This window comes from Xenopus tropicalis, chromosome 8 (genome assembly GCF_000004195.4).
Source record: "Xenopus tropicalis strain Nigerian chromosome 8, UCB_Xtro_10.0, whole genome shotgun sequence".
Taxonomy (NCBI): domain Eukaryota; kingdom Metazoa; phylum Chordata; class Amphibia; order Anura; family Pipidae; genus Xenopus; species Xenopus tropicalis.
This window is the reverse complement of record NC_030684.2, coordinates 45000095-45024632: the sequence shown is the minus strand read 5'-3', so window position 1 is coordinate 45024632 and position 24538 is coordinate 45000095. Positions and strand designations below refer to the sequence as shown.

General features: G+C 39.7%; 1 protein-coding gene across 1 annotated transcript; it reads left to right on the top strand.

Moving 5' to 3' along the window:
- The first annotated feature begins 1662 nt into the window (after positions 1-1662).
- LOC100494653 (chromosome-associated kinesin KIF4-like) lies at positions 1663-18923 on the top strand. The gene is made up of 24 exons (XM_031891866.1): positions 1663-1774; positions 2156-2331; positions 2474-2535; positions 2789-2921; positions 3608-3666; positions 3744-3849; positions 4285-4359; positions 5560-5739; positions 5837-5940; positions 6435-6579; positions 8651-8761; positions 10102-10185; positions 10268-10381; positions 11407-11562; positions 11652-11746; positions 12007-12139; positions 12262-12432; positions 12519-12641; positions 13585-13662; positions 14183-14287; positions 14404-14550; positions 14873-14989; positions 17615-17737; positions 18005-18923. The coding sequence occupies exons 2-24, from the start codon at positions 2185-2187 to the stop codon at positions 18200-18202; spliced, it is 2766 nt and encodes a 921-aa protein (XP_031747726.1). The 5' UTR covers positions 1663-1774; positions 2156-2184; the 3' UTR covers positions 18203-18923.
- Positions 18924-24538: the final 5615 nt, after the last annotated feature.

Genomic DNA, 24538 nt, shown 5'->3' with positions numbered 1-24538 from the left:
CATATTATATGCAAACAAAAGGAATTCTGGGAATGAATTCCAAACTCTTAAAAAAAATCCCATTTACATGGGTTTATCCTATAGGCTACAGCTCACCCACTGGGTTTAAAGCTGAAGCCAGGATAATAGCTGATCAGATTCCCAACTACAGCCTCCTCAACCTTATTTATTTATTTATTTATTTGTTTGTAGAAACACATTATATGTATATTCTGCTGTATGTATACTGAAACATATCAAGAAATAAATGACTCTGAAAGTAAACTGGTGGTTTAAATCGCTGCCTGGTTGTTAGGGAAGGTTGGGCCCTAGCAACCAGTAAGTTATTTATAAACAGATTCATAGGAGAGGGTCTTGAGTGAAAAGATAATTGAAAAAAAAAAAACATAACATGAAAAGTTTACTCTAAAATTTGATCTGCTTTATGGTTTCTGGAATTAGTAAGCCTGACAGTCATATTGGATCAGATCTGTGCACCCTAAAAAAAATCCTTGGTTTTCTATTTTATCCCTAAGAAAAAAAAACACTGGCATTTATTATTGCCTCCACTTCCGTGCTGTTGAAATGACCAGGTGTTGTTTAAATAAGAGATTGTGAGCTCAGTATAAACAAACCCCTCCCAGAGTTGCTTGCAAGAAACAAAAGGTTGAAAAGTTAAAGAGCTTTCAATCAACCAAATTTAGTGCAGCAAATAACAAAAACATCAACACAAACTACAATTGACTTTTCTCTCTTTTCAATTGTGTTTATCAAAAGCTCTAATCACTTGTACCTTACATAGGTTTATACAGCGTCTTTACCCTGTTTACACATATCTGCAACTATCACTTATATACAGTATTATACTGCCTCCAGAACATTTCTATAGAACCTATACAGTAACAGCTAGCTTCACTTATAGGAACAAGACTACCATTCGGGCCTCTCTGTTTTAAACAGATTTAAAATGACATTTGGTGTCGTTTAGCACATTGCTCATCCTGGTGCAGGAATGTCACAAAGAGCGCCCTTGCCATTGTAACCATGTGCTTGGCATGCAGACGCTTTAATCTTTCCATTGTTTCTTAATATGAGTACCTTGACCTTATCTTTCCCGCACACTAAATGCCTCAAACCCCATGGCTCATACACAGCTTCCGCACCACAGATTTTACCCATAATTCAGTCTTCCAAAACTACATTATCACATAATACACAGTCACAGAGGGCACTTTAGATTGTGATCAATTTCAGATAATATGATCCACAGCAATCCATACCCATCTCACTGCCCTTTCTCTCCTTACAGGATCCTCAGTATTATGTTATAATCTGGATTGTTGTAGATGCCATATCTTTAGCCCATGTTATCTGGGCATTTATTATTCAAAGGTCAGTATGTATAGATATATGGGACTGTTTTATATACAGTTGTATGTAATTCTGTTATTTGATGCAAATCTCCTAAAGTGGCCCTAGTACAGTGTGCTTCCTGGGTATATGGGGTGTCAGATAGGTGCAATATCCCAGTAACTGTCCCAATGTACCTATATGCCTACAGTGCTGTCCCACAATTCCATGTAGTGGGCCAATAAGCTAACATACTATATTTTATATCAAAATGATAATGTTATACACAGCAATCCATGCAGCCTCAATTCTGATGGGGTCTATAGGCCATAAGGCTCCAGCACATACTACTGTCTGGGAAATGTCATCAGTGCCCTAGGTGATGAAAACAAAAAGGGTAGCTTTGTACCTTACAGAGACTCCAAGCTGACTCGTCTACTGCAGGGTAAGTTCTTGCTATGGCTTTGCACTGGCTTTTGTTTTTGGAGCTGGCCCCAAGGCTTTAACATTTAATATATTGCAGATATTTCTTTATAAGTTGTGTACCCCAAACTTAGAGGAGAATTTACACCATGGTGAACTTGGTGAATGTATAGAAGCCATGGAAGTGTGCTAAGCTGGCATAGTTGTGCAAACTGAAATGTGTTTTACAGTTTTAATAACTATGGTTTACTATACTTTACACAATTTTTATTTACAGCTGCACTATTGCAATCTCTACAGTGCTTTAAACCAGTTTTTATTTCTTCACCACTACGTATGAACCTTAAAATTATTTTGCTTCCTAAATTTCAAATTTGGTCACTTTCCTCCTTACATTGTGCAGATTCTCTTGGCGGTAACAGCCATACTCTTATGATCGCATGTGTTAGTCCTGCTGACTCAAACATGGAAGAAACTCTAAATACACTGAGATATGCTGACAGAGCAAGAAAAATTAAGAACAAACCTATTGTCAACACTGATCCCCAGGCTGCAGAGCTACAGCGACTTAAACAACAGGTGATGCTCTGCCTTTGGAAAATATCCTATTGCTTTAGCTGCACTAAGAACTGTTCTTTCCAATGTTCTATATCTTTGCTATCATTCCACATATCTTCTATGATCCATAATGCCCCAAGGGCTGTTGCTTTTCGTTTCTTAGGTGCAAGAATTGCAAGTCCTGCTGCTTCAGGCCCACGGAGGAACTCTGCCTGTTTTGAACAGGTAAACAATTGAAAAGTGTCTAAGAACTAGCCATTGCATAATCACCCCTTTAAGTCAATTACTAGCCAATTTTCATTGGTCACACCTCCTTAGCCTCTCATAGTTCCACTTCTGACAGGTGCATGTAAATCAGTACCTTACATAATGTTCCTTTATGTCAATACACTTAATCAGTTTGTGTTTTTTCCTAAAGTATATGGTACTAGAAGGAAAAGGTGCAAAATACATTTGGTAATGTTTCCTGTTTGTTTAGCATGGAGCCATCTGATAATCTCCAGTCCCTAATGGAGAGGAACAAGAATTTAGAGGAAGAAAATGGGAAGCTGAGTAGGGAACTAAGCGAAGCAGCAGTACAGACTGCACAGTTCCTAGAGAAAATTATTCTGGTGAGCTAAACTTTGTGTGGCTGACTTGCTATTGTGGAAACCCTAATTAATGTATGAATAAATGCCAAACTTTAGAATTTAATTTTTCTGCACATAGCTTTGTACCTCTGCCTTTTTAGAAGGGATATATACCCATCCTGTAACTTACATGCAAAGGGTAATACAAGGCCCGTTGGCACCTCCCAATTGCACTGGCCCAGGAATATTTATTTCATATGCACCCCTGCATTTTTTCAGTCTACCTTGCACAATAAAAATGCATCTGTCCCCCCCAGGTGTATTTACTTTAAATTATACTGATGCAAGATCTCTCCTGATGTTCAGTTAAATTACTTTAATGTGAGAGGAGGAATAGAACTAAGTAGAGAAGCATCAGGAGATGCTTCCTGTATTAACACTAAACTACCAATCTGGCCCCCTCCCCCACAGCAGCAGGGAGGGCTCCTGTTGAATACTCATGATATTTTTTATATGGTTATCCTAAGCAATTTTACATTGCCATCCATGTCTGTATATGTTCCCTGCTCTTGATTAAGTATAAAGAATGGCAACTACTTATGTAGGAGTATCTGTATATTACCTAGTAGGGGTATTATTATATTTCACAAATTTTCCCATTAATAGTCAAGCTTTAAAATGTGTACTCCTCTATAAGTATAGCTTGATTTTTCTGAATTTTTCTGCAGACTGAACAACAGAATGAGAAACTGGCCAGTAAAATTGAAGAGCTGAAGCAACATGCTGCGTAAGTTCTACTTCCCTTGAAATAATTAATACAGGCTTGCTTCCATTCCTTTATTTCACTTGACCTCCTTTCTTTAGGTGCAAAGTGGACCTTCAGCGATTAGTGGAAACACTGGAAGACCAGGAGCTTAAAGAAAATGTGGGGGTTATCCTAGACTTGCAGCAGGTCATTATGCAGCTCCAGGTAAGGCTGCTAAGTCTACTTTTCATCTTGCCTCATGTGTCTTCCATGTACTTGGCAAATTGACTCACGTCTTCTAGAAAATGAGCTAGAATTCTTTCTCAGCTGTTTTTAATACTGGTTATAGTCAAAGTCCATCTGTTATCAAAACAGGTCATACTACAGGATTTGAAATAAAATCTAATATTGTATGCCTAGGGACCTAATGTGGGTTAAATTGAACCCAGTTCTTGACTTTCTATTTAAATTATAAAGTATATAAGTATAAGTATAACAAAAATGCTGTATTCTGGCATTGTCTAAACTTGTAATATACTTGCTTAAAACATGCACTTGGGATAAGTTTTTAACTATTCTGTTTATATTCAGTGTGTTTAATGTCTTGAGTTCCTGTGTTGCGTTTGTTCTCCAAGTGAGACTCTGAACTTTCTATTACAGGACGAAAGCTCTGGGATAGCAGCCTCTATTGAGGCTATGACTGAAGTGGCTGCATCCTCCCCAGAGTCGGAAGAGGTAAGACTTTATGGGCTGTACTGTTGATCTCAGTCTTGAGGGTTATTGATTATATGGGGAATGTTAAACTTTGTAAAATATCTAAAATAAGATATATGCCTCACCTGATCTGTAAAGTAATTTCTATAATTTGGGATGTTGGGACTATAAGGGGATGTAGGTTCAATGTAAGGAAGGCAGTACAAAACAATAATTAACATGCCCCAAAATAGGAACTAGGGGTAAGCAGCGGCTGTATCAAAGGCTTATCCATTTTGGAGAAAGTATGGGGGCTATTGGCAAATCCTTTCTTCCTGTGTAAATTGATATGTGGTAGTACTGTATCATGGAAGGGTGTAGGTATACAGATTGCCACCATTGCAACAAGTGCCCAAGCCCATTTCAGCAGACCACCCCCCCAACTCATGCTCTACCCCTGTCACTTCTAACAGAGTATCATTCTTATGCCCTACAGAAAGTTGATAATTCCACTTTTTTGCAAAGCCCAACCACACACCTACCTAGATCTGTTACAGCTGGGCTTTCAATACTACAGACTACTGTTATTCAGCAAAGGTCTCTGATAATGAAACCTCTTGTGTCCATCCTTATGTAGGCCTGTGACAGTGCTGTCAACTCATATCCGTATTTGTCAAGGAAATGTGGCTTGGAGTTGAAATCCATGGGACTTTTTTTTTGGCTGTTATCATTAAAGGGCTGGTTAACTTTTAATACGTTACAGAACAGCCAGTTCTAAACAACTTTGCAATTGTCTTTCTCTTCTGAATTTCCAGCTTTCAAAAAAGGGTCACTGACCTAAAACTATTGCTCTGTTAGGCAACAATTTCTATTCAGGCCATCTCCTATTCATATTCCTGGCTCTCCTTCAAACCACTGCTTGGTTGCTAGGGTAAAGACCCTAGCAACCAGAGCTGCTGAAACACCAAACCAGAGAGGTTCTAAACAAAAAGCTAAATACCTGAAAACCATAATAAATTAAGACCAATTGCAAATTGTCTCAGAATATCAGTCTACATCATGCTAAGTTAATTTAGCTTGTGAAGTGCAAGTAGAAAAGATTTCATGACAGAATGTGACTGCCGAGCCTTTTTTTAATGCTGTGCTAAATTATGGGCACAGTGTGCTCTGCTTGCAAAAAAATTTATCATTTTTATCTCCTGGGTAAAGTAGATCTAATCTTTTCCTTATTCCTATTTGTAGCCTAGGGACTCCGGAGAAAAACGGTCCTCTGATGCATTCACTACTGACCATGCTTTGCGTCAGGCCCAGCTGTCTAAGGAGCTGATAGAATTAAACAAAGCTTTGCTGCTGAAGGAGGCCCTGGCAAGGAAGATGGCCCAAAATGACAGTCAGCTAGAGCCAATTCAGAGCGAGTACCTGGTATGTAACATGTTAGTACAACTTGTCTGGGCTATGCATGGCATGCAATAATGTAATTTTAAGGGGTATTTTTCTTATCTAAAAATGTATTTTCCAGAATAATATAAAACAGCTCGAGTCTGAAGTGGGAGCCCTGCAGAAAGAGAAGGAGGACCTTATTATGGCACTTCATTCAGCCAAAAAAGACACCAACCAGGCTAAGTGAGTCAAATCTAAATTTTATTTTTTTTCATTGTTTTTCCAAGTTGTCCTCTCCTAGGTACAAAGCAAAACCAATCTAGCAGCATTTATCAGCCCCATAAACTGATTTGTCATGAGTTCAGTTTTGCTAATGATACCTTCCCTTAAGGGTTAAAACAGAAACAACCCAAATAACGTTTAAAACCTGCATTTTTTTATGTATATTTGTTTGTTTTATACTGCTAATATCGTGACTTTGCAACAGCAGTGCTCCCTGTTTATCTGTTGGGCTGGGCAGAACAGCCAGCCAATGCAGTTTTATTCCAACATTTTGGTCTTCCTTAAGACATTTGTCAAGGTGACAAGAGTGAAAACCTCCAAACCATATACCCCTCCCCCAGAAAATGGCGCCAATTACACAACATTGAACAGCCCTGATGTAGAGAGTGCAAATGTAAAGGCCCGCAGGTTCTGCATTTAATGTTTTTTTTCTTAACGTGTTTTTCGGCGTGCAGACTAAGTGAGCGACGTCGCAAGAGACTCCAAGAACTTGAGGGTCAAATGACTGAACTTAAGAAAAAGTTAGGTGAACAGTCAAAGCTCCTGAAACTCAGAGAGTCCACAGAGAAAACGGTCACCAAACTGAACCACGAGATCCAGGTAAGCAAAACACTTGTTTTCTTAGAGCAAGGTAAATTGCTGTTTATAGACTGATGTATGTGTGTGTATGTATACGTGTGTGTATATAATATGTATAAATTAACATAAAATATTGTAGATTATTATATTATATATATCTAATAAAAAAAATATAATACACATACACAAGAACTTTGGTGTAAAGCTTTTGCCAGAGTTAGACAGCTAGTGGTTTTGGTCTAAAAGGGTTTGTGAACAAATTCTAACAGTTCACATTACTAGAACAATGAACTAAAGATATGCACCTCAAAATCGTCCCTTTGCTTATCCTTCACTTTTGCACAGTGCTGGGGGAGGCGGGGCTGTCAGTGACCCCCTATAAACACTACAGCTGCTTTTTTACTTCTTAATATGATGCCACACATAAGTACTGGCAGCAAACTTAACTCCTATTGGCTGTGCCTCCTGTCAGTCTGGCACTGTTTCCTTGGTCTGTGACTGCTGCAAACCTAAAATAATTGTTAGATTTGTGATATCTGTTTGCCTGTGCCTTTGCAAGGGAGAAATTTAAAAAGTAGCTTTTACAGTGTATAGCAATGCTGCTTTTGCAGTGCTAGGGCGGCCCTAGTTTATATTCCAGCCAGGAACTCTGCAAGATGTCTGTATGTTAGTTCTATGTGCTTTTTTTTTTTCTCTCCTGCATTCCAAAAAACACTGGCAGATCAGCTGGTTCCTCATAAAATATTCCATAGGGGGGTGTGTAAATGCAATAGGAATTCCCCTTTGGATGTTAGCTGCACTGGTGCACAGTCTGATGCAAATAATATGTTGCCTTTGTATTGCACCATGAAATGTGGTAAAGCTATACAAATAAAAAGAATTATACATGGAGAATGAAGGCAGCTGCTTGGCATGGCTTGGTGTCTTCATAGAGCAACTTTGCATGGATGCTTTGCCTCAAGACAAAGGGGTGTATACCACAAGATTCTGGTTAAGGTGGAATTACAAGTGTACCTTTTGAAAGATAATTTAAAAATGTTCAGACGTTACTTGCCATCTGTAAAGGTCAAATAGAGCAGATGACTAGTTTGGCCAAAAAACGTCCAGTAGTTGTTTATCAGGATCCAGCAGAAAATTGACCATCACACTCGTGCCGGTCAATTTTTTTGCTGGATTTCTGTGAGTACCGACTCTCAAGGCTGTGCACTGAGTCTAGTATTGGAGAAGCTAAGGGTGTGCTGGTGGTACTTTTTGTCTTCCGGTTTATCAGGACCCCACAGCATTAAGCTAAAATTCTGTGATTAAATGGGATTTCTATAATGAAGCCAAACAAAGGATTTGAAGGGAATATCTTGAAAATACCTCACCAACTGCTTTCTCTGAATGACAACTGCTGCTGCAGAGAGAGACTTAAGGGTGCTAAAATCCAAAACCCTTAATAGCACTTATGGCTTTTAAACCCTATGGCACATCTTTGCAGAAGCCAGTTGACGTGGTAGCATGGTTAAGATGAATGATTAGAGTATTACAATATAGTGCAATACTAGGGTTTCAAGAACCACCCGGTCAAAACACTGCTTTGCTTTATTCCCCATCCCCTGCCTCTAATGTAACTGTAACACACTGCTCCTTTATCTCCTTGATAATGGGAGGCTAGAGTGCCAGTAGAGGACCTTGCTGAGCTTGGAGATGTTCCTTGGAAAAGCTACCAACACTGGCAGAGCTTTGTATACCTTATACAAGTCATGCATTTATTTAGAGCAACCATGTAAGGCTATTTAGATCACAAATAACTATTAGTTAGCATGGTGTGCAGTAGGGATCCTCCCAAGGGAAAGCTTCCTAAGGTGAGCCGGCCATCAAGTGCAAAAAATCTTGGCTTGCTCAGGTACCTGATTTGGTCCATTAACAAGATTTGTTCTGCTTAAATGGGGAATTACTCATGTGGAACCAAATCATTAGTCAGATTGACCCGTCAAGGAGTTGTGTGCAATGAGGGTGTCGGGGCCTTGGAGACTATCTTCTGTTTTTCTCTTTTCCACACGTTCCACACTAGTCTGAATCACAACTAAGCCTTTAATCCTTTTTGTAGGGAATGAAAGTGCAGAGGGTACAACTCATGAGACAGATGAAAGAGGATGCTGAAAAGTTTCGTACCTGGAAACAACAGAAAACTAAAGAGGTTATTCAACTAAAGGAGAAGGTGAGTGCGACCTTTAAGGCTCATGTACTAAATAGAGGGAAGGTTTACAGTATTCTGTGTAGCCCTGAAGCAGGGCTTGGTCTTTGAACAGCAGTTCTGAGGGTCAGAGGGTCTAGTGTGAGAGCTCTTTCCCAGTATATGCCCCCATAAACTAGCTATATTTCATTTCATAGCACTTTTGTTAATTGAAATATTGGAATAATTGGCTGTTTACGTATTGCAGTTTCACTTACGTTTTATAAATCAGGTTGACTTAAGGAAAGTTAAGTGAAACCCTTTAGCAACACCCTATTTTAATCCCTGCATTGCTAACTTTTAGTATGATGTAGTGTGGTTTTTCCACTAGTGTACATTTTTTATTTGTGGCTTTTGAATTATTTTGCGTTCACCAGTTCTTCAGTCTGCAATTGCAGCAGTTGTTACTTGGGTTCAAATTATTCTAGCAACCCGGCACTGTTTATAAAATATCTGAATATATTGAAATAGAAATAGGAGAGGCCTGAATAGAAAGCTAAGTAAAATAAAAAGTAATTGTAGCCTGGCAGAGCAATAGTGTTGACTGCTAAGGTCAGTACTCCTCATTTTAAATCTGGAAAGTGTTAAAAGGCAAAGAATTGATAGGACATAAACAATAAACACCAGTTTAAAAAAGTTTCTAAGAACTGAGCACTCTATAACATACTAAAAGTTAACTTAAACTCGAGATGCACCAAATCCAGGATTTCAACAGGATTCGGCCAAAACCACGCACAGAATCCTAAAAAAAACATGTAATGTCTCTTTGCTAATTAGGGTTCAGTTTGGTATTTGGCCAAACTTTTCTGAAGGATTTGAGGTTTGGCCAAATCTGAAAATAGTGTATTTGGTGCATTCCTTAACTTAAACCCACAGAAACAGAAGCCCAATGGCAATAAATGAAGCTGATTACTACCTTCCAATCTAATACATGTATAACCTTTAAACCTGTATCAAAAATGGACTGACTTTGTTTCAAGGCTATCAACATGAAAACACACTGTACTTCAATATTAAAACAAATACATTTATTAAACAGGCACATCACTGTGCAAATAAATATACTTTCTCAGAAATATCAAATGTGTTCACAAAATCTTCAGGCCCCGAAGAACTATAACTCTCCTTTTGTTCAGGGTTCTGAACCCACTTTTAGGGTCATATTCGGTTTCATCTAGTAACCATTCAAAGGTCAAGAAAATTGTAGCTAATACATTTATAGTAGTGGTATCATTTTCCTGTTTCATTAATCAAACAGCCAGGGAATCTTCTTTGGTATAGTAATGTACTATGCAGCTCAACATATGAAGTATATGTTTGTGTAGGACCGAAAGAGGCAATATGAGCTACTGAAACTTGAAAGGGATTTCCAGAAGCAGGCCAATGTCCTCCGCAGGAAAACCGAAGAGGTACATGATTTACTTTGCTTTTTCATTTAATTGGCCAAGATTGTTTAAGATATTTTGTAAGCTAATAGCACTCTGTCCCCAGGCGGCCACTGCCAACAAACGACTGAAAGAGGCCTTGCTAAGACAGAAGGAGGCCATGGAGAAAAGGAAAGATTCCCAGAACAGAGGCATGGAGGGTGCTGCCTCTAGAGTAAAGGTATGCACTGAAGGCAAAATTATGTTGACTTTTTACTCAGGCACCTAACAGTTTTGAGCAGGGAAGCAGAGTAGTTAGGGAAGAGAATTTCTTCATGTCTGAATCCGTGTGCTCATAAAGTTCTATTTTGCTTGATTTCCGATGGCTCATGTAGATGCTACATTATCATGGGTCATAGAAAAAAAATCATAGGTCTTTTACATTTTGAAGGCCAAAGCTTGTCTTTTTGCCTGAGGCATAACAAGATAATTTATCAGGCAACTGAAGGGGGAGTCCTTTTATGAGTGAGATCTTTCCTATAGGTACCACTTTTCCAAGGCCAGTTACACATCACTCATAACCTTTTGATAAAATGGTGCAACCTGTGCACAAATCAGGAGTTGTCATGGGTTAGTCAAATATGAAACCTATTGGACTTGGAAAAATTAAGCAAGTATACCAAGGTATCTTATTTGTTTCAGTAAGCATTTAAGATTGCCTACCATTGTTTCCTTATTGGATTGAGTTTAGTAGAACAGTTTTTAACAGACCCTGGAAGTCCGGAGTGCTTGATGTCCTACATCTATTGAGTAGAACAGCTGCTGTTTGTTGCACTCACTATTTTCATTTATTACTCCCTAAAGTGGAACAAAATAACTGCTTTTCCATGTTATCTCCCCTCCAAAAGTAGCTTGTTTGGGGCAGTGTTTTATTTTTCTTACATTTTTAACTAACTAATCTACACTGATACACAGAGAATAGGACACAAGTTGTTGAAGTTCCAATTACTCATTGTAAATGCCTAAAGAATTAGGGCTCGTGGAAGTTGCGCGGTGAAATCGCGGAAGTTGGGATGGCATACGCCACCGCATATGCCATCCCACCGGCGATTTACATTTTCGCCGGTGGGATGGCAATCCGGGGAGATTAGTCACCTGCAAACAGGGAGATTTGTCGCGGGCGACTAATCTCCCCGTGTGCCAGAGCCCTTAGATGTAAAGAATAGCAGCTGTACTGAGTACCTTTTTCCCCTTATTTCCACATAGAGCTGGCTGGCTAATGAGGTTGAAGTGCTTGTCAGCACAGAAGAGGCACAGAGACATCTAAATGACCTCCTGGAGGACAGAAAAATCTTGGCCCAAGATATAGCACAGCTGAAACAGAAGAAGGATGCTGGCGAGCGAATCCCGACCAAAATGCGGGTATGCAAGCAATACAATATCAGCCAGGATTTCAGATTTTTATTTGCCTTCTGCTACTTACAATTCTCTTGGCTGGATTTCTTCTTCAGAGGCGCACTTACACTGTTGCAGAACTGGAAAACATGGAGGAAGAGTCTTCTGTCACCAAGCAGATTGAGAGCTTAGAGACAGAGATGGAGCTCAGGTAAAAATTTAGGCCTGTGTCAAGGATAAACTTAAATCTATTTAACAAATGTACAATTTGTAACAATCCTCATGCCCATTTGGCATAGAACTGAATGTAGCAATTTAGGATGGGTGACATACTTGGCTGTGTTATAATTGTTTTGGCAGAACTGTTAGCATTGTACACAAATGCTTGATAAGGGGTGTCTGCCTTCCATTTGTTTAGTTGGTGACTTTTTTTCTTTTTATATAAGCACTCTTTATGTATTTGTGCTATAGGAGTGCTCAGATAGCTGATTTGCAGCAGAAGTTGCTGGATGCAGACGCTGAAGAGGAAATGGTGAAACGGAGGTGGGAAACCATCACCAACATTATGGAGGCAAAATGTGCTCTCAAGTACCTGATAACTGAGGTAAGCATGCAAACCATTATTATCAGATTACAGAAAGCCTATTTAACACTGGGCAGCAGTGCTGCATCAAGTCATTGAGGCTTGGTATAATATTTAATGTAATATCTTGCCACTCTTTCTAGCTTGTCTCGTCCAAAGTAGCGGTCAGTAAACTAGAAAGCAGCGTAAAGCAGAACAGGGCTCACATTGCTGATCTGCAAAAGACCATCTTTGAGGAGAGGAATCGGATGGCAGAGATGGAAACTGAGCATCAGAGCCAACTCATGCAATTGGAGCAGCAACATCAGGAGAAGGTCCGTTTGGTTTGTGACCAAAGCTTTTGTGCAGCCCTGTAAGAGTTCTGATTGGTTTTTCTAATTAGCTTGTTTCACCATCCTAGATCCTTTACTTGTTGAGCCAACTGCAGCAGAAGCAAGCGCCAGTACCTGTACAGGTGGAAGAGCCACCAGCAGAGCAAATCACTGAGCGGGAGAAGCAACTAATGGAGAGACTGAGGTTCCAGGTAATTATTTTGCAGCTCCTTGTGACTGGAATTGCATCTCTTCATGTTTCACTTGCAGCTAAAAACCTGTTAAAGGGTGTATATCACACCTAGCTCGGAGGTGCAGTCTAATAGAGCACTCTTTAGGAAGAAGCAATACCAAAACTTGCTCTTGGTCTGCGCTATGGGAGAAGGAACTCGGTGCAGCTATTGTATTCTAAATAGCTAATCTGCAATGCAAACATGACTTCCCCAGCCCTGTTGGACCTTAAACAGCAGTGCCCGTTGCTGTGTAGTAACTTAGTTTAAGGAAATTACTATCAGCTTTGTTGATATACTTACATAGGGTTGAAAAAAGACCATCAAGACCAGAGTCCATCAAGTTCAACCCATCCAAGTAAACCCAGCACACACAAACCTATACTTTCCTATCTATACACTCACATTCATAAACTATATATATATACAAACATTAATACTAACTGTAGATATTAGTATCACAATAGCCTTGGATACTATGCTTGTTCAAGAACTCATCCAGGCCCCTCTTAAAGGCATTAACAGAGTCTGCCATTACCACATCTCTAGAAAGGGCATTCCCCAACCTCACTGCCCTCACCGTGAAAAACCACCTACACTGCTTAAAAAGGAAGCTCCGTTCCTCTAATCGTTTTTATGGGAAAAAAGAACACCCCCGATCTGCCTATAATCCCCTCTAATGTACTTGTACTTTATATAAATGAATTGCTAATGGCAGCTACTGGGTGACTGGATTTTTACTCTAGAATTACGTCATATAGGATCACTCAATAAAAGGCAGCTGTAGTATAGTGGGCCATTCACACCAATAAACTAATTTGTCCAAACCTTGTCAATTGGGCAGCTGGTGTGAACTGCATGACCATCAAAACTACCATATGTAAATGCCTGTTACTTTTCATAATGTGTTTTTTTTTTTTTGCAGGATGAAGAAATAGAGAAAATGAAGGAATTGTGTGAAAAGAATCAACAGTTGTTGCAAGAAAATGACATGTATAAGCAGGTGAGCAGCCTGTCACAGGGAGAGCATGGCCTTCACCTCAAGTGGCTTTAAACACTTTTTTTAGATTTAATAGTTAAATATAAAATGTAAATAACTATATGAATATAAATTAATGTAAATATGTTTAGAAATACGTGATAATTATGATCAGTCACAAATTGTATCAAACCACACAATATCAAATCATATGGGTACACACTCAAGCCATTCATACTATGAGGAGCTGTTGCTTTGCAATATATCATAATGCAAAAGTCATTCCAGATCTCTGCTGTACTCATAAAGAACATGACCGTCGCAGCCCATGTTCCTCCATTTCATATCCTGCTGGGAACTCTTGGCGTCGATAGCGGGCACTAATGAATGTATTTTGAGAACCCAAAGTGTGTTTTGCCAAAGATGCTTCTTTGGTGCCCCACTGGATGTAAAATATGGAAACTTGCTACAATGTATTCTGTGGGCGTAAAGGTTTATAATGGTGTTCTCTGCCCCTTTAACTGACTTTTTTTTTTCCCTACAGAAACTGGCCCTCCTTCATGTTGCAAGTGGAAAGAAGCTGCACAACATCCTACCAACAGCTGTATTGAACTCACCAGACTCACCCTTTGACTTTGTCCCACCTAAGGTAACAATCCCTTAATTATTTTACTCCAAACCCCTTTTAACCCAACTTTGTATTTAATCCTAATGCTCACACTAAGTGCTGCTCCTAAAAATAAATCTGCATTGTTTCCATACCAGCCAAGAGGCAAAAGGCGGACAAATGCAAAAGCTGCTGCAGTTATCTTAGAGTACCTGCTGTCCGAGTCCGAATCTGAGGGCGAATCGGATGATAAAAACTGGGAACCAGGAAATAATTCAAAACAGAGCAAGAAACTTCCAAGCGGGGTAAGCAGCAGCAGCAACTGTAAAACCTTTCAACTTGGGTCGCCCCCTGTCTGGTTTTCACTTTTAGGCCAGGTCAAAACTGGCTGGCTGGGTTTCAGAGCTCAGAGACAAAACTCTATCTGCCTCATCTGTGGGCCAAGGGTTACACACGCATTCTTTATTTCCATCAATGAGAAGCTATCTTAAGCACCTTTATTGGAGATGTCAGCCTAACGCATAGCCCTAAATGCTAATGATATGTATGATCATTTTATAGTGCAGATTTAGAATTACTCCTCTCTGCTAACTGTACAACTTTCCATTCCTCCTTCCATATTCCCAGTGCTCATGCAAGGCTCGTTGTGGTAACAAAATGTGTGGCTGCAGGAAAACCAAGCAGAACTGCTCTGATGATTGTTTCTGTGACCCCTCCAAATGTAGAAACAGAGATAACAGAATGGTAAGCAATCAGTCTTTCCTTGTATCCAGATTGCTTTTCCTGCGGTACTCATAAACTTTTTTTAAGTTGCCCAATCGTCGGCTGCTGAATCAGTCTCTAATGGCCAGATTTGCCAATGAATTGTCTTGTATATGGGTCCAAAATCAATGTTATCTTATTTGATATCTAATAAGGGCTTTTATTGATCTGGCTGGGCAAAAAAAAAAAAAATCCCATAAACCACACAGCACCATGGATGCAGTCATGACTGGGCTCTGCACAAGCTGTCCCATGTTTATATATAATGTTATGATATTACACTTTTATGCATCACTTTGTAGAAGGGTGTCTGAATATCATGCAACATGATGATGCCTAATTCTCTGTGATCCATCCAAGCTGCCTGCATGTGAAAGTGGCCTATTGTAATAGAAGGCACTTGCAGACCAAACCACCTGTTTGCACACTGCCTTAATCCAACCACAAATTTCCATAATACCCTTTAAAATAACTCCAAAAAATGAAGGCACGCAAAGTTCACTTCAGTTGTTCCTGTTTAAATCAATAGGAGATGGCAGTGGTAATGTAGGACATCTGCCAGCTAAAATCTGTAGGCTGAGAAACCGCCCTTGCTATGAGGTGATATTTGTTTAACAATACATTAGGGGACAAATTATGAATATGTATCCTAAAAGGATGGTTCACCTGTCAGGCCTAAAAATTGGGTAAATAACGCAAGAACACCTTCTAGATTCTGTCTAAAAGAAATCAGATAAGATTTAATTTACATCGATGGGGAAACAATGTACAAATGCATTATTGTACATGAAACTTCCAAGTTGTTTACATTATATCATGCCTTTTCCAAAAGCCTCCACTGCCCCCATATCTTGTCCAATCAGAGTCCAATATTCCCTTTATCTGTCCATCTTCGTGAAGCTTCCCCTGACGCTTGACCACTTGCGATAACAGAATTTCTGGACTTTCCAAAACATCACGTGACATCTGGGGTCCTCCGATAGCGTGGGGTGACGATGTATGATTCAGCATATAGCAGTTAATCATTCCTTATCTGTAAACAACTTGAACAACATAAAATGATCAAAACTATTTTTTAAATGTCTAAACATTTGCCACAACTTCTTGCTAGTTCTAGGCCTTAAATATACTAGTAGGCCTAAAGCCTATATACCTATGGTTAAACCTGTCCTCACATTCCCTCCTCTTGGCCCTGATTAGGGCCACACCTATAACATTTCTTTTTCTAAATTACCCTTAACTTCAGAAATATGGGACCTCAGGATGAGTACTTTGCATCACGCAAGCTCTATTAGCTGAACATGCTACAGGAAGATGTTTTGTCTGAGGAGACCTGTCCTCCATTCCCCTCCTCCCATAATTCTGATCTGTCCCTACTCTATATAGAGGAGGTAACACATCCTAAATACAATATATTCACAGCAATCAAAGTAATCTGTGCTTCTTAAGCAGTATTTTACTACTGTGTAATTTTTCCCAGCACATTTATATCAAACTTCATACACTGAAACCAAAAATCTATCATGTGTTTTTCACAATTTCCTTGTGGCGCAATAAGATGGTCAAGCGGCTCCCACGTTTCTCTTGGTGGGGACCCATTCTTCCATCTCACTGTGTAATGCATATTATCATTATCTATTTTGCACCCTACTATCTTATCTATCTTCCGTAGCCCACTTGTATGTTGTGGCGTCTCATCTACAATATTGGTGATCAAAGTGTTAGATTGTAGCAACATATTAAAAGAATCTGACAAAATTTCTTTCCATTGTTTGTTCCAACAATCAATTACAAGCTCATCACACGATGTAAGATGTATAGAAGGTTCCCATGTATCATCACTTGGAGGATATCCTGCCCATCTTACTCTGTAATGGAAGTTAACCTTTATTATGTTTTATACAATACCCTCTTCCTAGCAACTTTGCAATTGATTTTCATTTTTTTTACATTATTTACCTTCATCTGCATCTTTCCAGCATTCAAATTGGGGGTCACTGACCCCGGCAGCCAAAAACTATTGCTCTGTGAGGCTAAAAATATTTTTTATTACTTATCTTTCTATTCATATTCCAGTCTCTCATGTAAACCACTGGCTGGTTGCTTGGTTAAATAAGACCGTAGCAACCAGACTAGAGTGCTGCTGAGCAAAAAAGCTAAATAGAAATTTAAAAAAAAACAAAACGAAGAACAATTGCAAAGTGTCTCAGTATCAGCATCTACATCATATTAAAAGTTAATTTCAAGGTGAACTACCCCTTTAATCTATGAGAGCTCCATAGACTTAATGGGGCTTTGTTGGGAAAAACCTGGGAAGATAATTTTCATTTTTCACTGTTACTGGTTCTTTAACAGCTTTCAGTTCTGCTTGCTAATATCCCCAATGATGAATGTTGCAAAATAGACCGCTTGGAGCAATAAGGCTGTATACATATGCCCAGCAGTGTTAACCATAATGAAAAGCAATTGAGTACCTTTATGTTATGGCACGAAATGTAATGATAATGAGAACAAGTTCCTCTGGGTACTGTATTGCTCTTCTCTCTGACAAGGCCTGTGTATTCGGAGACTGATTCTTAGTGATATAACCTACTGTCTTTTCTTTAGGATGAGGGAAATGCAGACGATCAATCCCATGAATCTGAGAACTCTATAAAGATTGATTACCCAGGAGATGTAACAGCTGGGGGCTCATTCTTCACTCCTCCCTGCGTGACACCCACTAAGAAGGTATATATTATATGGCCCCTGTCTGGCTTCCTGCTCCATACGAAATGCATGCTTCTATAAAAACACACCCTAACAATGTATATTTCTGTTAATTAGAGGTTTTTTAAAGTTGGGGGGTAAAGACCTGGCACATATTCTATATAACTAACATGTAGTTGAATTAAAGAAACAATGCCAGTGATAAAGCCTGTAAAACTAAAGGCCAAACCAACTGATTTGCTTACTGTGCAAGAGGGGGCCAATCATTTCTCTGCTTTATATGCCCAGGTGCTACGTGAGATTAGTGACATTGGTCAGGTTCTGTCTATCAAGCTGCAACGCAAGCCAAGCACTGTTCCTGCTTCTGTGTCTATAATGGAATCACAGGAGAACCAAACCTCCATCTTGAAGAAAAAGAAGAAAGCCTTGTGCAACAGCAACACCAGCTTCTTCTCTGGCTGTTCCCCAATTACAGAGGATGAGTAGAGCCGGCCTCTCAGTCCCATCCGTCCTACTGCTATTCCATGTTTCACCGTACTCTTCAATACTTAGTACCATTATAGTGCCTGGCACTGGCTGAAGCTCTAACCAAGTACATCTGTACAAGATAGTCACACTCAAGCAAACCAGGTTTTAATTGTCCCATGCAGTCTGTGATGGTAGCACGTGCTATGGACAGCTGAAACACGTACTTAGAAATTAGCAATTACAAATTAAATATTAACTTGATTTGTAAATATTTATGTGTTTGTGTAGCGGGCGAGCCCGTGTTTCTGTGTTGCAAGTCCAAAATGCTTCTGAGCTCTGGCTGGTGTTGCTTTTGTCAGTGGTCCAAAATAGATTTAGAAAGCCATCTGTTCTGTTTCAGTTTATAACCTAATAGCTATTAGCCATTTACCACTCCCAGCATTCTCTTGGCAGTATAGCTGATGGCTGACTCATACAGGTCACATAGTCCTGTAACTGCTCTTTGCCCAGCAGGCAGCCTGCCCCTGGTCAATAATTTTCTCATGGATACCACTGAAAGCCATGATAGGCACCATCTCCCCAGCCAGAACAGTCACCCTAATCTTGTAGGTGTCTTAAGTCTTGTGCAGCTTCTTGTTCTAGACCTTTTATGTATAATTTTAGCAGGAATGAGTCCTACGTGGCTGTTCATATTTTTTTTAATGTTTGTAATTTTATTACTAATAAAATATAAACAAATGTTTTGTTGTTCTATTATTCGCTAACCCACCATGAGCTTTTCTCATGAAGAGAGAAACTAGTTAGTAATGTTACTACACATTTTACATTTGCAAATGAGGAAAAGCAAATTGGCACCAAAAAATTGACTTTATTCATTTAAATACCTTGCACTCTTACCCTTAAGTGCAAATACCCTGCACTTATAAAATGCTGTCCTTGTTGCAGAAGTTATAGTTTAGCAGTTAACTAGCTAGTCCGTTAGGGCCCTTTTTGCATAACCGAGACGATATTTAATGTCTGGTAAGCAGGGGTAAGATGATCCGTTGCTCACTTAATGCCTATAGGATATATGTAAAACATATTAAAGTGCAATACTGGCTCTCACCAATAGATGTCACCATTGTGCTAATTCTAAAATAATTGATTTAAAAGTCCATTCTGTAAAAAGAAAAACTATTATCTAGAACAGTAATTTTCTGTAAAATATTACTTTAATAATCTATTTTCATTGACAAAACATATTCTGACGCACTCCAGACTTTTTATCAAAAATATGAAAAACTTTGTGTCACTGTTTTGACATTTAAACATACCGCACACTGATATCTGGGGAGCTTTTGATTGATTAGGCTTACGTAACACTATATGAGCCCATAGGAACCAACTGAATTGGACTTTAAGCAGTGGATTGAGTTGTGATGGGCTGGCAAGGCAGGAAATTTGATTTTGAGTTAATGCTGTCAGAAAAGTGTTAATAAAGGTGATAAATTGATAAATAAATACAATTAAGGTTAAATATTGCTTGGAATCCATTCGGATTGCCAACTAATTCTTTCAGCTGAGTTTCATTGTTAGACACTGGTGAAAATCTGGCATTGCAACATTGTCACCTGCGTTTTTCCCCAGGTGGAGGGAGGAAAGCAGATCACCTGTAGGTCCATTGACAGCCTGTGTGCACCCTAGGCAACCCGGTCAGCCAACTCTGCCCACATCCCTGCCCCCCCCCCGAACGGCGCATGCGCGCCAAAGCGCGGGGGGGGGGGGCGGTGCGATTAGATCGGTCATTGCCTCCGCCGCTAATGACAAGCGGCAGAGGCAATGACAACATCGCACTAGGGGTAGGCAGGAGAGGCTCCTGCCTGGCGCCCCTCAATCGTTGCGCCCTAGGCAGTTGCCTCTTCTGCCTACCCCTAGTTCCGGCCCTGCTACACAGAGCGGATTTCGGTGTAGAAACATCAAACTATGTGCGTTTGTGACGATATCTGCACCTTGTAGATCCACGGACCAGCATCCCTGCCAATGGTGTTACAGGAAGGAGTGCCATGACAGATCTACTTGCCTCCATGATCTGCTCCGTGTGCCCCTGGCCTAATGCTCTGCGTAACATGTTGCTGCTATTTAGTAAAATATAGGATGAATAATGTATTGGCAGTTGCCTGGCTATACATATAGATCCACAAAACATTTAAGGTGGGTTAGATAAGAAAAGTCACCAATATATCTGCTCTATAAACAAATGAATGGTAGTCTTTTGGGGGGCTCCAGGTTGTTAGGACCCCCAGTGATTTCAGTCACCTAAAGGATCTAAACCCTCTGCTTCTCTGAGCACAATTACATTACTGAGCAATTTCCATTTATCTTTTTAATTGATTTCTGAGAGCATACAGCATATCTTGTCTAATGCAAATATATCAGAAACTGAAAAAAAATAGAAAATTAATGTAAATTGCTCAGAAAAGCACAGAGTTAGCATACATCAATTCATTTTTGGGTCTATCTCTCCTATAATTCCAACTTTGCCACTGAGCAGTGCAATGCCACCTTGTGTCAGTGGACCCCTTTAAGCTGGGTGAATGCACAGTACAGAACAGAATGCACAGTACAGAAGAAGCAAAGTTTGGAGTTTCAGTGCTTTTAAGTGAAAAAAATCATGAAGAAAGTGTCATTGGTTTATTTACTAGCCAGTAAAATAAGAGTAGTCCAAGGGTCCAAAGAATTGCAAAGCATGATTTAATTTTCAACCTTTGTAGTGAGTGATATTTTTATGGTCTGTTCCTGTACAGAGCAAAGAAGTCAGGTTTTATTATAGTTATTATTCTTTTACAACGTAACCCCTTTGGGCATAATAAATCAGCCCTTGAATGTTATTGTGGTGTTTGTACCAGCCTGTCGCATAGCTAGAGCAGTGTCAGTTTTATATGTGGATCTTAACCCCAGAAATGATCTTGATGGTGCTCCTCTGAGCACTTTTGCAGTGTAGACAGGCTGAGGCTGAATGAATGGAACTGACGTGTGTGGCTTCCATGATACCTTAAATAAAAATAGGTGTAAAATGCCCCATTAACTAGTATTTAAACAGATTGTTTACAATTAAATTACATTTTAGCATTTTGTAGATTATTATTTTGAAATAATTTGCACCTCGTCTTTATTTTTTTTTATTTGTGGTTTTGGAATTATTGGGCTTTTTGTGCAGCAGGTAACTGGTTGCTAGGGTGCAAATTATACTAGCAACAAGGCAGTGGTTTGAAGAAGAAACTAGAATATGAATAGGAGTGGCTCTGAATAGATAAGTAATAAAAAGTAACAATGAAAATAAAATTGTAGCCCCACAGAGAGAGTTTTTTGGTTGTCTGGGTCATTTGCCCCCTTTTTGAAAGCTGGAAAAAGTCATAAAAGGAAAGCAAATAATTAAAAAATGATTAAAAAAAAAAAAAAGAACACCAATTAAAAAGTTGCTAACAACTGGCAATTCTATAACATAATAAAAGTTAACTTGAGGTGAACCACCCCTTTAAGAAAGTAAAATACTGAGTATTCTCACAGTGGCTCTTTGTAGCGTATTCTATACCTTCTCAGACCTACTGAAATCAAATGAAGCTTTGGGCTGGGGTTTTATTTTGCTCTTTAGAATGTAGTTGTTTAACATAGAGATTTTAGCAAAAGCTTGCGCCAGATTGGCCTGTGTCATTATTACCCCCTGGACAGTGGCCTCAGCTGATTGCTTTTGGGGCCGGACGTTCTGTAGTCCCAAGGAAGCTAGTGTTTCCCTAGCCAGGTATCAGGCAGCGCAGCTTACGTACGTTCATGATCTGCGCCGCACTTCCATATCTACTGACTTTGTCACGGTCCACTAGAAACCCACAGGGGATCGACGTCTTGGCCACCCCTGCACCAAGCTCTTAGCTTACTGCCAGGGGCACTGGCATAGAAATATACTTCATACATGCCATCAAACAGGGGGTGTTGTATGAAGTGCTCTGGCTGTAGTTTAACTGCAAATCCCATCACCCTTTGCCAGGTTGCAGCTGTGAAGGATACGTTTAAACACTGTTAATTTGTTCATTTGGCATTTCGCTGCACAGACTCCTGCTTGGAATAGTGGGTGGAGACTCACAGCGCAATGCGTTTTCAATGTTATTGGCATTTTTTACTTTACCGCAGAGCGTATTGACCTTAAAGGGGTGGTTCACCTTTGAGTTAACTTTTAGAATGTTATAGAAAGACCGGTTATTACCAACTTTTCATTTCGTCTTCATTATTTATTTCACATATTTTTTAAACTATTTGCCTTCTTCTTCTGACTATTTCCAGCTTTCAAATGGGGGTCACTGACCCCTGCAGAAACTATTGCTCAGTGAGGCTCCTATTGTATTGTTATTGTTACTTTATATTTCATATCTTTTTTTCATGCCCTCCCCTATTCATATTCCAGTCTCTCATTCAAACCACTGCCTGGTTACTAGGGTAATTTAGATCATAGCAACTAGGGATGCACCGAATCCATTATTCGGTTTGGGATTCGGCCAAGATTCTGCCTTTTTCAGAAGGATTCAGATTTGGCTGAATCCATGCTCAAACTTTTGTTGCTGCGTGCACTGTTCTCTTTTACCCTTCCTTAGCCTACTTTGGCATATACAAATTAGGATTTGGATCAGTATTCAGCCGAATCTTCCATAAAGTATTTGGGGTTTGGCCGAATCTCAAAATAGTGGATTTAGTGCATCCCCTACCAGATAGCTACTGAAATTCCCCTGCGGGGGGGGCATGGAGCGACCAAATGACGCCACTGTGGGAGACAGAAGGTGGCAACCCTAGATGCAAAGGGTTTTAGTTCTCAGCAAAGTTAAGGACTCTGTTTCTTGTTAGGTTATATAATGTGAATCGCAGTGAGAACTGGGGGAAGGCGGCAAAGGCACCTGCCTTGGGCACAACCACTTTGGGAAAAGGGAGTGGGAAGCAATTCCTGAAAATATGTTTATTAAGGTACGCACAGCAGCACCTATATGAGTGGCTCATTATTAGTCCAGCTCCTTTGTGTCTCTTCTTGTTTCAACTTCTCTTCCAGAGAGTTGGCAATGGTGTGGTGAGACCACAGGGGGCAGGGGGCCACTCTTTTCCTGGGTGCCAAAGCTCCTTGCCCTGTTTGATGTGACTTTATTTCTCTACTTCTAGCAGATGTCATCTCTGTATAATGTATAAGCTTTATATAATGTGTGTGTGTATATAAAAAAAGCTGCCTGGATTAGTTCTGTCTGGTTCTGTGTGCATTTCATCTGCTCTGCTGGAAGTGGCCCATTTATTTCATATTCCCTGATAAACAAGGGTTTGGTCTCTTACATCCTTTCATGTTCTGACATGAGAATGCAATGTCTTTATCTGGCAATCAGTCACAGTATATGTGTGGGTGCCACACTGTTTGCTTCCTATTGTCTTTACATGTATACACAAAAAAAATCCAATTTACCCCTCCCTTTCTATTTTTTTGGGTGAATAAAAATAAAAAGGCACATGGAAGGTAAAAACACAGGAACAGTAAGAATGGGATGTGCTTTTGCACTAGCACTAAATAAAATGTGGCACCTCCCTCTGTCTGGTCATGTCTGTGCAGTCATGTGTAGGGACCATAAAAATGCCTTTTACTACAGAAGTGCAGTCCTATTTTCCAGATATTAAAACTAAAAATACATCTAGGGATTGCCATACACTTTGGCCTAAATGTACACTTGTGTTTATAAATTCAGATAGATATAATATCAATATGTTCCTAAGACACAGATTGAAGTGTACACAATATTATGAATGTGAGCTGCCATGCAGACTGTTTGTCTCTCCATTAGACATCATTTTACTTTTAATTATTAACTGGTGCAATGTCACTGATGTAATTGGAGAATGCCTTAGCCTTAACGAGGCAAGCAGTATTGCCAGGGTCGGACTGGGATGGTGGGACACCGGGAAAAAACCTGGTGGACCCCAGCCCTAGTGTGCCCTCCAACCCAGAACCAATCCCTGCCGGGAAGCAGATTTGCCAGCAATTTCCCATCTACCTCCCTCCCCAGATTGTGCCTAGGTAAGTATAAGCTATATGCACCTTTATATGGTGATCAGCTGCCCAAAAACCTCAGTCTGCCATAAACTCAAATCCTTAAAGTGGTTGTTCACTGTTAAATTAATTTTAGTATGATGTAGACAGTAATATTTGGAGCCAATTCTCAATTGGTCTTCATTTTTAGTTTTTGGCGGTTTTGCAGTTATTTAGCTTTTTGTTCAGCAGCTCTTCAGTTTGGATTTTCAGCTGCTATCTGGTTGCTATGGTTTGGTTTACCTTAGCAACCAGGCCTATATCCATAG